The sequence below is a fragment of the Budorcas taxicolor genome, chromosome 22, assembly GCF_023091745.1.
Source record: "Budorcas taxicolor isolate Tak-1 chromosome 22, Takin1.1, whole genome shotgun sequence".
Classification (NCBI taxonomy): domain Eukaryota; kingdom Metazoa; phylum Chordata; class Mammalia; order Artiodactyla; family Bovidae; genus Budorcas; species Budorcas taxicolor.
Window position 1 is genome coordinate 34,193,979 of NC_068931.1, and position 18,847 is coordinate 34,212,825.

Consider the following 18,847-nt stretch of genomic DNA (forward strand, 5'->3'; position numbering starts at 1 on the left):
TCAGTAGGATTCCACCTCTTTCCTCTTGCCTACCTTTAACTGCTACTTCAGAGAAAGAAAAAACAGCTTCAATTTCACAGAAGAATACAACTTCATTAGGTATAAGCAGGTTAAAAGGGAAAGAAGAGTAATTCTACTTTTAACGGCCAAAAAGCATTAGGCATTCTGAGTTATACTCCACCTTGTTCATAGAGATGAAGAAATAAAAGTGTTCACTTTGCAGTAAAACTTGCCATATAAACAAGTATGTTCAATTGTTTGCTATACCCTAAAAAGACTTCCTCAGATTTATTCATTTTCATTCAAAAGGGTTTCACTAAACACCTGTCCGTGCTAAAATACAACAGTGACCAAGATAATGTCACTTCTTTTGAAGGGCTTACAGTCTACTAGAAAAAGACAGACAATAATAAGTATTTAAAATAAAGCATGACCAGGTGGCACAGTGGTAAAGAATCCACCTGTCAAAGCAAGAGATGTGGGTTTGATTCCTAGGTCAGGATGACCCCCTGGCGCAGGAAATGGCAACATACTCCAGTATTCTTACCTAGAAAACCACAGGAGCCTGGTGGGCTACAGTTCATGGTGTCACACCAAATTGGACATGACTGAGCAGACACATGCATACATAGGATTCACATTAAAGTGGAAATACAGGATACTATGAAAGCACACAGCAGAACTAAACCTAGTCTAGGAAGTCAGGGAAGGTCTCCTGAAGAATATATTTAAATTCAAATCTATGAGTAAGAAGACTTAGCAAGACAAAAGAAGACATTTGGTTCAGTATTTGAAAACTAGAGAAACACAAATCCTCTGATTATGAGTACCGATTTTCCCTTTTAACAAAGGTTGAAACATGCGTTTCCTATGACTGCCAAAAGAGCTTTTAAAGATATTAAAATCTATCAGACAACCATGGTTTAACTGCTTAGTTCAGATTTTTAAAAAAATGTCTTCTACTTCTTTAGCACAGTGACTGTTCCTTAGATGAAGGGAAATACTTTGCTTTCTTGAGGGAAAGTCTATAAATGAAGTATAATAACAGTAGTAGTAAAACACAAACAAGCAAGCCACATTAAATTAGAACACTTTATTGTCTAATTTATCTTTATTGCATTAATTCCTTTCATCTAAACATCTCTTGAGGTTTTCACAATATTAGGCTAAGAAGTAAGAATCACTTCACCTTATGAAGAGTAAACAGCAAGTTGCAGAATTACCATTAAGAAATTTTAATGAAATATATGTTATTTTTTAAAGGTCTCAGAAAAACTTGCTCTAGACTATCATTCATTCTTACATATGACATAAAATTAAAGTAAAATTTTAAGTAAGTAGAACTTTACTAAATGGTACCTACTTTCACATTTAAAGGTAGCATTTAATTAGTAGCAATTTAAAAGGAAAATAACCAAAAACAAACCAACCTTCCAATAAAACAAGACTATGATAACAGGCAATGTTGAAGACTTAATATTTCAGAGTACTTGTTTTAGTAACTTGATATCAAACATAAATACTCTGAGATAATCAGTTAAGTTGTAATTTATTTACACAACATTTATAGAATTAAGACAACACATATCCAACAGTAGAAATCGGAAGTTTGGAGATCAAATTTAACCTAATTATTCATTAACTATGTGATCTTGGGAAAGTTTAACTCTTTGTCAGCATTGTTTCCTCATTTGTAAAACTGATTTATCATCTACCTCACAGGGTGAAGGTGGAGATCAAGTGCTGGATACCTGGGTATAACATGAGCCCTCAAACCTATCACATCCTACATTAAAAAAATAATGGTCAGATCTAGATCATTCTCAGTTTCATTAAAAGAAGCTTCATAAAACGAGGGACAAACCTTAAAATAATCCCAGAAGGAAATTTTAGAGTTGAAGAAGGAGAGAAAAAGCATGTGAAAACAGGAATGAGCTACCCTCCTTGTCCCACCCCCAAATTAACACCATGTAGTGAATTATAGGCTCACCTGCCTAAAAATGTAATGGTGATCAGAATGAAAGGCAACAAGAACATTTAGGAATAAGAAACAGTGGAGAAGTGTAACACCACACGAAATCAGTTTTCACAACCAATAAACAGAAAATAATCATTTTTAAAAACTGCAGAATAAAAATGGTAATTTTAACAATTAAATGTATTCTCCAAATAAAGGAGAGTAATTTAGAAAATACTTCTACGGGAAAGAGGCACTCATCCACTGTCATTTCAACTCGCTTAAGAAAAGCAGCACAAGATGCAAAGAATAACAGAACAGTGAAAACTTTAAATCACAAAGTGAAGAAATGTTCTGAATATGTTACAAAGGATTATCTTCAAAAGCTAAAATGGAAGATGACTATAGCTTGAGGATGAAATGGAGAGCCAACTGTATTAAGCCAATTCATGCAAAACATAATGAAAACTTTACCTTGTGATTTTTTTCTTCAGTGTACTAACCTTGAGTCCTAAGCAATTTGTGAATGATCAACTAAACAGAAAGAGTGCTGGAAATAAATACAATCAGTCTTTGAGTGTGGCAACCATGAAAACATATCTCCTATTGTAGGAAGTAAAATCACTGGCTTCAACTGTTGTGCTCTGAAATCCTTCACCTGTTCAGACAGGTGACCACACCAAGCATCTCAGTCAGAAGCCAGCCAATGAATGAGCAGAACAGAACCCCCAACTGGCCTTGTCAAACCTTTCCTAAAATACAATGCAGCCTAAGACCTTCCTTTTACCCTTTTTTTCAAAAGGGTTAGATGTATGGATATTTGACAGGTCCATGGTATACTTAGAGGGACGGTATTATTCCTAGCCCCTAGAGCAACACCTAGAACATGGTACAGGGCTCAACTATTTATTGTTAAATTTAATTAAGGCTACAGTGTGAAATTGGAGTTCAAATTTGTATCTCTGATTTTAAAGCATATGGAGTTTTATATATTCCAGAACAGGCTGCTTATTCCAGTAAGTGTACATCCAAAGAAATAGTAGTCGTAGATGACAGAGTACTCAACTTCGGTTTTCATGCATATGGAATATTAGATTATTCCACCAGTAAAGGCACAGCAGCAAAATCAAACCACCAGCCCTCTTGCAACATACACAGAAATGGTAATAAAGGAACAACATTAACTATAAATAAAGCAAGAAGAGACAATGTTTGTTGTACATAGTTCAAGGTCCTAAATAGCACTTACAGTTCAGACAAGGGAAAACAGCAAAATCTCAAAGTCTTTTCTAATGTAGTGTTAACTTCATAGAAGTAGGAAAAAAGAAAGTTGATAGGTGGAGGTGAATAGCATTATCTTGGGAATTCTCAGTAAAAAGAATCCCTAGAATGCCTGAAAGTGGAGAAATACGCAAGGAAGAAAAGAGAATGGCAGGACAGGAGTTAGATAGGAACAGAACTGTGAAGCAGTTACCACCTATTTAGCAGTAAAAATGGAATTAAAGCATCAAATGCATTAGAACACTGCTACCCTTGAGCTTGTCCTGCATCAAACACCAGATAAAGAAACATCATTTAAAGGATAAACTGATGTGGTTGCTGTAATTAATGAAAAAACAAACCTATAAGAGAATATCCTTAATTTCATAAGCTATTTATCCAAAGTTGACCTAAAGTTGGAAAAAAAGATCACTTTAATTAAGCCTCAGAACTGATTACAAATGAACACCAATGTATATTCTCTATTAAGAGGGAAACCACCTCTTACTCAAAAGGACCCAAGAACCAGACTCACCGATCTTCTAACACTTTAATGGTTTCATGAAGGACTTTCTGTTGCTCTCTCAGCTGTTGATTTTTGGTGAAGAATTCTTCTAGTCTTTGTGCATCTCTGAAAGTCAAGCAGTAAGTTGTTTTTTTTCCTTTTTACAGGAAAAACACTCTTAACAAGACTGTTCTGTCATTAAGAACTCCAAAGCATGATCTCACCACTTACATATTATGAATCTGTTGTATCACAACAAACATAAAAGGTGAGATTTGAATATTTTGTTAATCAGAGATCAAATTAGATTAGAATTTGCTCTGCAGTATTTTTACGTTCTATAGAAGTATCTTCCTAAGCACCAGGTATTCATTACACAATGCTGGAACACAGAGTGAATTCTGATGCCACCACTGACTCAACATAGTCAAAACTGCTATTAAACTGTATACTTATTGGTTATTTTTATTATTTTATATATATTTATCAATATAAATAGCAGGTAACTTTACTTATATTGCTTCTATTCCAACTATGAGGGATTGATACTTTGTGTTTTTACGAAGTTTTGTGTTGCTTAAACTTTTACCTGATATTACTTTTAAGCCAGGGTCTACCGTGAAGTAGGTGCAAACCAACCCTATTCTGATGCCTCCTAGGTTTGAATCTCAGCTGCCAGGTACCAACTCTGTGACCTGGTGCAAGTAACCTAAACTCTCTGTACTCCCAAAAATGTGGATACATTAGTATCTACCTCATAAGGCATTTGCAAGGACTGAGTAAGTACTAATGAATATAAAGCATGCAGAACAGTGCTGGCAAATAGTAAGTTCTATTTAATAAGTTCTATTTGATATGGTCAGGAAAAAACAAAGACATCTAAAATTTTCTTCTGGTAGACTATCTAGTTATTTTCCAAGGCTGTGCCATATTTTACCCCTCTGTCATTACACTTCAGAAAATAAAAAACCACATATATAAAATATGCATTTATTTTATGAAAACCCATTAGAAACTGAATTGGGATTCTCTGTGTGATGTGGAAGCTGAAAATACAATATAATAGAGTGGTTCAAACACCTTCCCCAAGACCTCTCAAGGGTCAAAAATATCAAATCAAATAAAGGTGACAAAAAAGGAGATGTCCATATGATGGTATCAAAATTGCTAATGAATGTAGTAGGAGCAAAAAACACATGAGCAAAACAACTAAGTCAAAATGTCAGATACCAATGAGGGTATGTCTTAAATATTGGTTGAATATTTGATATTGAATGACAAACCAATACATCTAAGAGTGGTTTCCTGCTATATAACAAATATTGTTCTGATAGCATATGTATATATACTAAATTTTGGAAATAACAGATAGCTGAAACTAGTAATTAAAAAACTTCTAATACTTCTTGAAAATATATTTAATTCAGAAGCAGCACTAGGTTTTTACTGATCCTATTTTGGAAGCCTTCAACAAAAATTCAACAGTCAACATTTCCTCATGTATCATTCTGTAAATGAATTTGTGTAAAAGAGAAGCATTAGCTATGTACAGAGACAACTTAACATCAGAACACAGGCCTAAAGCAATTACGTGATAGACAAATATAGTATAGTTATTGATTTCTTTTCTAACTGCTTCTTCCAGGTGGGAATTCCTAAGGACTGAGATATTTTACAAATAAAGCTGTTCTAACAATATGGAGACCAGAGATCTTGTTACTGTACCATGGTGGTCTATGGCAAAATATACTTGGTAAGGGAGGTATGGTAACACAGGTAAATCCAAGTTCCTGGTCCCACAAAGCAATGACCTAGCCTTCTGAAAAATGAAGCATCCTTTTACTTCTCTGATTACTCAGAGGGATTTACTTACTTACCCATGCTTCCAAAATGTGTAACCCCAAGCTACCTGAGGTAGGCAAGACACAGAGTAATCACAATATATATTAAAAGGCTGCTAAGAAGATCAAATGACTGTGAACCATACAGTGAAGTAAAGCATAGATTTAGAAATGTTATAGGTGACTTTTGAGAAAGTAATATTCAACAGTCATTTACAAATTTAAGGTTTTTCATGTGGTTGTCTGGTTAGACATGTGGAGAAATACCTCTTGTATAAAAAATATATCCTAACTAATAAGATACACATCCTGAAATTTAAATGTTTAAAATGACATCTTTAAGGTAGGAACATGTTGACTTTCAACATGCAAACTATTTAAAAGTGCCACTAATTAAGAATCATAAAATTATTCTTAAAAAAAAAACTTTTAAAAATTTATGATTTCATATTTCTGTATCTAAGTCATCTTCCAAACATCACTTTCTAGTTGTAATGGAAAACTTCACAATTTCCAATTTCAGATTATAATAGAAAAAATAGTGAGGCATGTTTTGATGAGCAGTTGGTAACTCCAGCTTCTGGTTAAAGCCTTGGAAGATTCAGGAATATGAAAGAAATGAGACCTACTGGTATATATATTGTAGAACAAGTATAATATTATTAGTCACAATGATGTTAAATTTTGTCATGAATAATAATATTCTACTAGGCCATCTGTCTCAGATTTCTGAATGTAGACATTCTAAAAAAACAGGAGTAAAATCTGCTCCTGACTTAGAAAATCAGGTCTGATTCTGGGGTTAATAACCAAAACAATTCAGGGGAACTGCTGGGAATTTCAAACTAATTAAAAGGGGTCTCAAAATATCCATTTAGTTTCCATTTCTTATGAGTTAGAAATCCCACAATTATTCTGCTCCCCATCTTGCAGTATCTTAAATTACAGGTATTAACCATAGGTGAGAAAAAAAATGCCATTAACAGATCCAAATGATATACAGATCAGTTTCCATCTTAATAAGTATAAGGAAAACGATTATATATTAAAATTATATTAAAATATAAATATATTAAAACAATACCTAAAGCTATACTCTTATTACTTATAATTACTGATAAATTATTATTCTTTTTCCTTTAGAATTTTGAGTAACTTGCTGTCAACTATACAAGGTCCACACTAAGTAGGTCAAATAGGACATCAATATCAGTTACCTTATAAATAAGACACCAGTATTATATATACTGATACTTACAAAATTCGTTCCTTTTTCAGTTTGGTTACTTTCACTTGTAAACCTGAAAAAGAGAAAAAAAAACCCACAGTATTTTATTTATACATTTTATCACTTCTAAAGCAGTTAATCTAAGTTTCTTTATGACTCTAATGATACACTATTAAATCACTTGAGTCTGGTCTCTGAACAATGAGCCAAGTCCCATTAGTCTGAAGAATATACTTCCCTCACTCGCACCCTTAAGTCACAAAATATCTGCAACATTGTTGCTCCGAGTCTACTGTATGACAGCCAAATAGAATGAAATTTTCTCCATCTAAAGTTACTTCCTAATAGCATGAGCAAGCATATAATTAGATGTTCATTATGAATGAAGGTTTATGTTCTGGCATAACCTATGTATTTTGCTAACAGCAATACTGCTTATATAGGCTCAAATCTTCTGGGATTAAAACAGATTGTGTCAGGAAGTCCTGGACTAGGAACACAACTGCTGACAAGGTACTTAACAAAAGGCACTACTGTATCTAGTTCAAGATATGTATTACATGTGTTATATGTATTTTTAATTTTGAGTCAGATAACAAAATATAAAACTACTTTCTATGCTACTGTGCTGTGCTCAGTCATGTCTGACTCTTTGCCATCTCATGGACTGTAGCCTGCCAGGCTCCTCTGTCCATGGGACTTTCCAGGCAAGATATGCGAGTGGGTTGCCATTTCCTACTCCAGGGGATCTTCCTGACCCAGGGATGGAACCATGTTTCTTGCGTCTCCTGCATTGCAGGTGGATTCTTTACCACTGAGCCACACAGGAAGCCCATACAAGATGTTCTTACCACTGGGGTAAACTGGGTAATGAGTATACATACAGTGTGAATCTATAATAAGTTCAAAATAAAGAAAATTTATGGAAAAGTATTGAGAGAGTTGGAATACTGTGAAAATGTAAAGCATTACAATAAAAAGAAAAATGTTTTAATGTTAAAAATAAAAACTGGTATGATCTTTTAATTTTCAAAAAGTCTTCTCCATTTGTCTAGTTAGTTCCCTAGCTGGGGAAGATTTCCTCTTTTTCAGGTGATGATGACTACTCAGAAGACTTTTAAAGTACTTAGTAAAGCATTAACTCATTTTTGAAGAATTAAGAAAAGAACTTGTGACCCCACTAGGCCAAAGACTAGAGTCAGCAGTTTTCCACTTTCTTCTACCCTCCCCAAAGTGTGTGAAAATTTAATTTTGGCTGACTTCTAAAACTCGGGTCTGCCTTTAGACGTGAAAAGTAGCACCCAAGATGAAATGGATTATTGCTATGAACCATTTTATGAAAAGGAACAATGAGATAGAAAATCCTTAAAAACTTCAAAAGAAAATTCTTGGGAAACATGGAAAGACTACTCTTTTATCTTATAAGCATTCAACACCTGCGAGGCATTTGTTCTGTCATGCAGACCAGCCCTGAAGCAGGTTTATGTTTGTATGTGTATGTATGTGTGTTTAAATTTTAGCATTTGCTATTCATCAAGTCAATTAGGCATCCACAATTAGAACCCCTATAAAGTGTGCTTTAATCCTGCTCCACACCCATCGGAAGGAATGAGGCTATACGACAAGGCAGCTCCTGTATGAACAGGCAGTCTGTTCAAAAAAGTATTTGGGATTGTTAACACTGGAAACCTGAGACACCTAATGAGAAAACAGTGCTCAAAGACCAAAAGCACTGTACGGCCAACACCCACGTGTACACGAATTTTGGACAAAATGAAACAATTAAGGGCCCACATGTGTACTCACATAACAGAAGAAACAAATTTAAGTAAGAATTCAGAAATAAGGCAAGAATTCAACTTGTCATAAACAAAGTCATTGCGATCTTAATTTATACTCATTTTTGTTTGCTACCCAGAACCATTTATGTATATACTGTCACTGTAAAACAAATTATTTACGGTTTTGAATGATAAATTGTAAGTCTAATAATATTTTTCTTGACAAATAGTGGCTTTACATATAGCTTAAATAATTAAACTTCTGCCCAAAACATTACTATTAGTATTTCAGTAACTGCCTAATCAATTTCAACTCCAAACTAAAGACATTTGTCTTTATAAAATGCAGCCACTTTTAAGGTGTGTTTAGTTTACTCTTAAGATTTAATTATATCAAAATGGGTAAATTAATTTTTTGCAGATTTTATTGAATTTATGTTAATACAAATGGAAAATAATACATGTGACAGTTAATGACAGTATTCTTTTTTAAACTGAATTATAGTTGATGTACAATATTATGTTCTTTGTTGTTGTTACAGGTGTATAATTGGTGATTCCCAATTTTTAAAGATTATACTCCATTTATAGTTACTATAATATATTGGCTGTATTTCATGTGTTGTACAATAAACACTTGTAGCTTATTTTTACCTAATAGTTTACACCTCTTAATCCCTTATCTTATATTGACCCCCTCTTACCTCTCCCCACTGGTAACCACTAATTTGTTCTTTATATCTGTGGGTCTGCATCTTTTTTTGTCATATTCACTCATTTGTTTAATGTTTTAGATTCCACATAGAAGTGATACCATACAGTATTTGCCTCCCTCTGTCTGACTTCTCTCACTTGGCATAATATCCTCTAAGCAAATCCATGTTACTGCAAATGGCAACGTTTCATTCTTTTCATGGCTGAGCAATATTCTACTGTGTGTGTGTGTGTGTGTATTTACACACATCTTTATCCATTCATCTGCTGATGGATACTTACATTGTTTCTGTATCTTGGTGATGGTAAATAACACTGCTGTGAACACTGGTATGCATTCACCTTTCCAAATTAGTGTTTTTATTTTCCAATATACACCCAGGAATGAAATGGCTGGGTCACATGGTACCACTACTTTCAAATTTTTGAGACACGTTCATACTGTTTTCCACAGTAGCTGCACTGATTTATAGTCCCACTAACAGTGTGTGACAGCTCCCTTTTCTCTACGTCCTCACCAACATTTGTTGTGTTCTTTATGATAAGTCATTCTGACATGTATGTGGTGATGTCTCATTGCCCCTTTGATTTGCATTTTCCTGATGACTAGCTTTTCATAATAATGAACAGGACACTGATGTTATGGACCAAAATTACTTGTCATTCCTTTCATTGCTAATTTGTGTAGTCTTAACACGAATTTTAGCTTTTTGGAATTTTTGATGAAACATGGGAAAATAAATGGAGTAATCCAAAAGTGAATCAAGACGTATTTATCCTGTCATATTAGAGCCTCCGTACTTTCCGTTTCTTCAAAGGGATCCACTTCTGTCCCACAAATCTGCCTCACTTTCTATGAAACTGATTACCATATTTATCAGATACAGAAAATATTATGAGATGTTGATGACAGAATGTAGCATGGACAAAAAACTATTAAAATGGTAGCACTCTGAAAAATATTCTAAATTCCATCTTATAACTTGTGCTTTTAAATAATAAACCAGATACTGACAGGGATTTTAAAATGTAAAAACAAAAAAAAACACCCCTGCATTCAAATGCATTTAAGTTCATATGCATATCTAAAAAAAATTATGTAACTCAAGTATTACATTAATAACTTTTCCATTTTTTTTTAACCTGGACATGAAGGTTTAGAAGTAATGAGTCAATTTTGATTCCTGTATATACTTTAAAACCTGCGAAGTCTGGACAAGTCCATGTTTGATGTCTTTCAAGTGGCCTCTTACACTGGTTTCTCCAAATGGATCCTCTACTTTCAAACAAAAAAATAAAGTATCCTTCAGGCATGTCTTTGATGTTATAATAAGTCATAGGACCTGATTTTACACGGAACTATGTGGAACACACTGACAAGGGACTGTCAAGAGTCTTCCTTTCAGCAAATTTGCCAGGCCCCACCAAAATATTTTTAAATAACATATGTGTGCTTAGTCACTCAGTCATGTCTGACTCTTTGTGACACCAGGCACAGCAGCCTGCCAGGGTCCTCTGTCCATGGGATTCTCCAGGCAAGAATACTAGAATGGGTTGCCATGCCCTTTTCCAGGGGATCTTCCCAATCCAGGGATTGAACCCAGGTCTCCCACATTGCAAGTGGATTCTTTGCCATCTGAGCCACCAGGGAAGCCCAAATACTAATTTTTTAAAAATAGTGCTTGATCATTTAAAATCTTTAAGAATCTTTAAGTAATTTCGAAATTGGTAAAAGTTGCCTAATCAATATATTAAAATGTGCCAGAAGTTATCTTCTCTCAACTCAAACATATATCCAATGTTAGATGTTTGATATATCATGTATATCAAATGATTCGTAAAGCACAGATATTAACACAGTTTCCTGAAGAACCTGAAACACCAAGAAACATGAAGAAATCTAACAAATATTTTATCCCTGTTATGAGCCTAAAAAATAAAATTGTCCCAGTTTTAAATGGGTATGCATAAAAATTCTAAAATGGTGATTATGTGCCACATGAAAAACAAGCAGTTTGGTTAATAATAACAGCAAAAATAAGTCACACATAAAACAGTATGTACATAGATCACAAGAATACAATAAGCTACATGCATTTCTCTTAAAACTAGAATAGACAACTGTCATTCTTACAAAATGATGCTTTTACAGTATCACCGAAAAATAAAAAATTTAAAGTAAATGAGTAGTAAAGTATTTCAGGGTTTCAGAGACAAAAAATTTTGATATTTTCATTATCTTATGGAAATTTTGTTTGGCCATGCCACAGGCTTGTGGAATCTTAGTTCCCTGACCGGGGACTAAACCCAGGCCATGGCAGTGAAAGCTCTGAGTCCCAACCACTGGACTACCAAGGAATTCTCTTATAGGATTTTGAAAACTTATGTTCAAGAAAATGCTCCATTGATGCAGATATAAACTATGCAATTCATTCAGATACCATTTACTAATTTCTTACTACGTGCCAAGCACTTTTACCTATGGAAATACAAGTAGAAAGATGAGTAAGATATGGACTCTGTATGATAAAATTTTAATGATCTTAAAAAGCAGTTATAAAACAGAAAGTAATTATTTGAAGGATAAAGAATTTAACCTTATTCTTGAAGATGGCAGAATGCTAATTCTCTATCAAATGTTTAATAAAAACTCAAGTATGTCTGGTCCTATTTAAATCATTTGGAGATACTATGTTTGTTTTACCTCCAGGTCACAAAGAATAAGCTTTTATATAGTGTATTGCTCCTATAATAGTTTAAACTTCAAGTTGTTCCTACAGGTAAACTTGCATGGTGGGGTCACAGTATTATAAACCAAGAGGAAGATAAGGCTGCTCTTCAACAGAAGTTGGGAGATGTTATTCCTTTGCAGATTTAAAAGCTCATGCAGCTGATTTCATTGTTATTATTAGTGTAATCAAGACAGACTATCTTGTATTTGGCTTATTTTTGTTATCACTTCATTATATAATTATACTGTATTAGTATTTTCCTGAGGAGAAATTAATACAATGCTCCCCAAACCCACTGTATCTTCTTCATGGTTATATTGTCAGCAACTGCTATGATTCCCAGTACATAATTCAGTAACTACTCACTGAATGAATAGCAAGTCAGTACTAAAATTCAGAATCCTTCCTCAATATTTCACACTATATTTTCTCGGGGAAAATAGTGTAGTCAAGTGAAGAGTAGAATTAATGTAAAATATTCATATTTGTCCCTGGACATATGACCACAAGCATAGTCACTTTAAAATCAGATCTTTATCATTAACAACACATTTTAATTTCTAAATTTTTAAATATTTGAAGTCAATAACATGCCTCAGATATAAATAGCTCCTATCAATTGATAGGGAAGAGGCCAACAATCCAATAATCAGGTATATAAACAGTTCTTAAAAAGAAATGCAAACCATCCTCAAATGTAAGCAAAGATGCTTAATTTCACTCATAAGGGAAATATAAATTAAAACTATACTTTTCAGTAGATATGTTAATAAAATACAACATGGAGATATGTTTTAGATACAGATTAGAACAAACTAACTATAAACAGACATTTTAGGTAACTGGGTAAAGTTGAACATGACTGGAATATACTGAAATGTTTATATATGAAATTATATCAGAAACTTAAACATAATTGAGTGGAAGAAGGATAAAGATGCAAATGGAATATGGCTAAAGACTGGCCATGTTGGCTGAAGCTGAGTGATGGGTAAGCAGGAGTTCTTTATACAATTGTCTTTACTTCTGTAAGTGGGTAATATTTCCTAAAATTAGTCTTAAAATTCAAATAAAAAAAATAGAAAACAACACAAAAGGTAATAAAAAGTGGTTACCTTTAGTGTGTGGGGAGGACAGGGCTAAATTTTTACTGTTTATTTTGTACTTTGACAATTTTAGAAAAAAAGTTTAAATAATAATAAAAAAAACACAAACAAGAGTAACTCCACTGATACCCATATTTCTAAATGAACACTAGTGTACCAAGACTACATCAGCAATCCTAATATGCTGAAAGAGAGCTTTAAAGGAAACACAGATCAGAATAATTTATCAAAGAATGAGCATAACAGAGCAGTAAAGTATGCAAGTGAACTGGGAGATGTATTGACACTCCAACCTTTCATAATAAAATTAAAGAGTTTATAATGTTTATCTCAGCCACGAATTTAAAAACTACAATTAAGAAATAGTTTCAGTAAAGTTGTAGGATACAAAGTCAACACACAAAAATCAGTGGTGTTACATTAATAAATTGAAAAACAAAAGCCATATGATTATCTCAATAGATGCAGAGAAAGCCTTTGAGAAAATTCAACATCCATTTATGATAAAAACTCTCCAGAAAGCAGGAATAGAAGGGACATACCTCAACATAATAAAAGCTATGTATGACAAACCCACAGCAAACATTATCCTCAATGGTGAAAAACTGAAAGCATTTCCCTTAAAGTCAGGAACAAGACAAGGGTGCCCACTTTCACCACTACTATTCAACATAGTTCTGGAAGTTTTGGCCACAGCAATCAGAGCAGAAAAAGAAATAAAAGGAATCCAAATTGGAAAAGAAGAAGTAAAACTCTCACTGTTTGCAGATGACATGATCCTCTACATAGAAAACCCTAAAGACTCCACCAGAAAATTACTAGAGCTAATAAATGAATACAGTAAAGTTTCAGGATATAAAATCAACACACAGAAATCCCTTGCATTCCTATACACTAATAATGAGAAAATAGAAAAAGAAATTAAGGAAACAATTCCATTCACCATTGCAACAAAAAGAAAAAAATACTTAGGAAAACATCTACTTAAAGAAACTAAAGACCTATATATAGAAAACTATAAAACACTGGTGAAAGAAATCAAAGAGGACAGCAACAGATGGAGAAATATACCATGTTCATGGATCAGAAGAATCAATATAGTGAAAATGAGTATACTACCCAAAGCAATCTATAGATTCAATGCAATCCCTATCAAGCTACCAGTGGTATTTTTCACAGACCTAGAACAAATAATTTCACAATTTGTATGGAAATACAAAAAACCTTGAATAGCCAAAGCAATCTTGAGAAAGAAGAATGGAACTGGAGGAATCAACCTGCCTGACTTCAGGCTCTACTACAAATCCACAATCATCAAGACAGTATGGCACTGGCACAAAGACAGAAATATAGATCAATGGAACAAAATAGAAAGCCCAGAGATAAATCCACACACCTATGGGCACCTTACCTTTGACAAAGGAGGCAAGAATACACAATGGATTAAAGACAATCTCTAACAAGTGGTGCTGGGAAAACTGGTCAACCACTTGTAAAAGAATGAAACTAGAACACTTTCTAATACCATACACAAAAATAAACTCAAATGGATTAAAGATCTAAATTTAAGACCAGAAACTATAAAACTCCTAGAGGAGAACATAGGCAAAACACTCTCCGACATAAATCACAGCAGGATCCTCTATGACCCACCTCCCAGAATATTGGAAATAAAAGCAAAAATAAACAAATGGGACCTAATTAAAATTAAAAGCTTCTGCACAACAAAGGAAAATATAAGCAAGGTGAAAAGACAGCCTTCAGCATGGGAGAAAATAGCAAATGAAGCAACTGACAAACAACTAATCTCAAAAATATACAAGCAACTCCTGAAGCTCAATTTCAGAAAAAGAAACGACCCAACCAAAAAATGGGCCAAAGAACTAAATAGACATTTCTCCAAAGAAGACATACATCATCAAAAGATGCTCAACATCACTCATTATCAGAGAAATGCAAATCAAAACCACAATGAGGTACCATTTCACGCCAGTCAGAATGGCTACGATCCAAAAGTCTACAAGCAATAAATGCTGGAGAGGGTGTGGAGAAAAGGGAACCCTCTTACACTGTTGGTGGGAATGCAGACTAGTACAGCCACTATGGAAAACAGTGTGGAGATTCCTTAAAAAACTGGAAATAGAACTGCCTTATGACCCAGCAATCCCACTGCTGGGCATACACACCAAGGAAACCAGAATTGAAAGAGACACGTGTACCCCAATGTTCATCACAGCACTGTTTACAATAGCCAGGACATGGAGCAACCTAAATGTCCATCAGCAGATGAATGGATAAGAAAGCTGTGGTACACATACACAATGGAGAAGCTGGAGCCAATTATACAGAGTGAAGTAAGCCAGAAAGAAAAACACCAATACAGTATACTAATGCATATATATGGAATTTAGAAAGATGGTAACGATAACCCTGTATGCAAGACAGCAAAAGAGACACAGATGTATAGAACAGTCTTTTGGACTCTGTGGGAGAGGGAGAGGGTGGGATGATTTGGGAGAATGGCATTGAAACATGTATAATATCATATAAGAAACGAACTGCCAGTCCAGGTTCGATGCAGGATACAGGATGCTTGGGGCTGGTGCACGGGGATGACCCAGAGGGATGGTACAGGGTGGGAGGTGGGAGGGGTGTTCAGGATTGGGAACATGTGTACACCCATGGCAGATTCATGTTGATGTATGGCAAAACCAATACAATATTGTAAAGTAAAAAAATAATAATAATAATAAAAAATTCAGTGGTGTTTCTTTCTATTAATAATGAGCAATCTGAAAAGGTAATCAAGAAAATTCCATTTACGGTAGCATCCAAAAGCATCCAATACAAAATTAAGGAATAAGCTTAACTAAGGAGATGAGACTTGTATGATGAAAACTACAAAACATTGCTGGAAGAAATTTTAAAAAGGTAAGACATCTTATGTTTATGGAACAGAAGACTTAACATTGTTAAGATGTCAACACTACTCAATGTGATCTACAGATACAATGTAATCTGTATTGAAATCCCAATGACATTTTTTGCAGAACTAGAAAAATCTGTCCTAAAATTCATATGAAATCTCAAGGGACTCCAAATAACCACAACAATCTTGAAAAAGAACAAGGCTGGACACCACATATTTCTTGACTTCAAAACAAAATAAAACGCTACAATAATTAGAACAATGTGGTACTGGCATAAGGATAGACATATAGACCAATTAGAATAGAGCCCAGAAATAAACTCTTGCAGATATGATGAAATGGTTTTTGAGAAGGGTTCCGAAACCATTCAAAGAGGAAAGGACAGTCTTTTCAACACATGGTGCTGGGCAAGTGAAATATTCACAAGCAAAAGAAGGAAGTTAGATTCTTACATTACACTAAATACAAACCTTAACTCAAATGGATCAAGGACCTAGACATAAAAGCTAAAACTGTGAAACTCTTAGAAGAAAACACAAGGGAAAAGCTTAATGGCAATGGATTTGGCAATGATTTCTTGGAACAAAAGTATAGGCAACAAATAAAAAAAGTAGATAATTTAGACTCTACCAAAATTTAAAACTTCTATGCATCAAAGGACACGATTTACAGAGTGAAGAAGCAACTCACAGAATGGCAGAAAATATTTGCAAATCACGTATCAGATAAGAGATTAATATCCAAAATATACAAAGAACTTCTACAACTCAACTACAAAAACACCCAATGATTAAAAATAGGCAAAAAATTTGAACAGACATTTCTTCAAATGTACACAAATAGCCAATAAACAGGAAAAGATAATATAGCCAATAAGCATGAAAAGACAACATTACTAATCATTAGGGAAATAAAAAGAGTACGGAGTTTTCTTAAAAAACTAAAAAAAGAGTTATCATATGATCCTGCAATCCAACTCCTGGGCATACAGCAGGAGAAAACTAATTTGAAAAGATACATACATCCCAATGTTCACAGCAGCACTATTTACAATACTCAAGATATGGAAGCATCTAGTGTTCACTGACAGATGAATGGTTAAAGATGTGGTACAGACATACAATGAAATATTACTCAGTTATAAAAAAAAGAATCAAACAGTGCCATTTGCAGCAACATGGATGGACCTAGAGAGTATCATATTAAGTGAAATAAGTCAGAGAAGGACAAATATCATATCACTTATACTTGAATCTAAAAAAATGATACAGATACAAAACAGAAAGAGAGTCACAGACACAAATAACAACCTTATGGTTACCAAAGGGGATGGATGGGGTAAGATAAATTAACAGTTCGGGATTAACACATACACATTACTACATATACTATAAACAGGTAAACAACAAGGACCTACTGTGTAGCACAGGTGAGTAACATTTTATAATAAACTATAATGGGAAAGAACCTGAAAAAGAATACATATTTACGTATAACTGAATCACTGTGCTGTACACTTAAAACCAACACAACTGTAAATTAAATATACTTCAGTTAAAAAAAGAAAAAGCTATGTGACTTACAAAGCACTGTATTAGCAAACCTATGGTGGCAACACATAATCAAGAAAAACAAGTAAAACAAAGCATTTCCACACATGGGACAAATGTATTACATTAAAGTCACAGAATTAGATAGGTATACTAAGGTTTAATATCAAACTTGAGATCAGCTTTCATAGTACATTTTAACAATCACATATAATATTTATATACTTATCCAACCACAACAGCTCAATCGTCTGTAAGCTCACTACATTTCATATAAATGTTTTAGTTCTTATTACACTGTAATTATCTGTTCATATGACTTTCTCTCTACCAAAATGCAGGCTCTCTGAAGGCAAACTGCTATTTATTTTTGGATCACATCACAGGGCTTGGTGGCAAACCCAAGCACTGAGAAACAAATTCTCAAGGTTTGTTGAACTTAAGAAGTGTATAAAAAAATCCTATAAATAAATTCACAGAAGAAAATTAACTGTAGCAGTTATATAACTTGGCTGAGATCACAGAGCATGTAGATAAATGAAATCAGAATTCAAATAAAGATGTTCAATCAACCATTTCTATGCCCCTTCCACCACGCCATACACATTAACACAAGTACTACAAGTTGTGCAAGAGCTACAGCCTATGGTACTATCTGTAGTCAGAAAGCAACAACTCAACCATGAATATGAATCCCCCAAAATTAGAACAGGAAAGGTCCCTTAAGAAGGAGATCTTTGAACTGTCACACAGACGTTATTACTACTATGTCTCAGCAGAATAATGCTATAGGTATTTAAGAAAAAAAATTACCTTGTACTTCCTTATCATGATACTCCTTCAGTTTTGTCCAAAGATCCTTAAAATCATTAGACACATCTGCAGAACTAGGGCTTCCACAACTGCTTCCTGAGAGGTTCATCTTGCTTAATATGCTCCACGCTTCTACTGGTTAATGTTTCCTGACCTTTTCTGTTACATTATGTAAGTCTCAAGTTGCCTTTAGCCAGTTGAAATATCTGAAACAACAGGTTACAACATAAATGAATTCTACATTTATCTTTATGTAATTTGAAAACAGGATGACTTCAAGCTCAGCCCAGCTATACTCAAGTTTTCTTTCTTAACCTATGATCAATCACTTTAGAATTTGAGGAGGCAGAAGTTAGGGAAAAAAGATGATTATGGAGAGAGAAGTCCCAATTTCAGTTATCTGGCCTTAAGTCACACACATTTTTTTCAG

The 18,847-nt window shown here is 34.0% G+C and overlaps 1 protein-coding gene across 1 annotated transcript in view; it reads right to left on the reverse strand.

The window, feature by feature from the left end:
- RBBP8 (RB binding protein 8, endonuclease) overlaps positions 1-18,526 on the reverse strand; it is a 56,519-nt gene extending 37,993 nt beyond the window's left edge. Inside the window, exons 1-3 of the mRNA XM_052660325.1 lie at positions 18,418-18,526; positions 6,822-6,864; positions 3,753-3,848 (exon numbers count right to left, since the gene is read on the reverse strand). Coding sequence (XP_052516285.1) covers positions 3,753-3,848; positions 6,822-6,864; positions 18,418-18,526 — 248 coding nt within the window. The remainder of the gene's footprint in view (positions 1-3,752; positions 3,849-6,821; positions 6,865-18,417) is intronic.
- Positions 18,527-18,847: the final 321 nt, after the last annotated feature.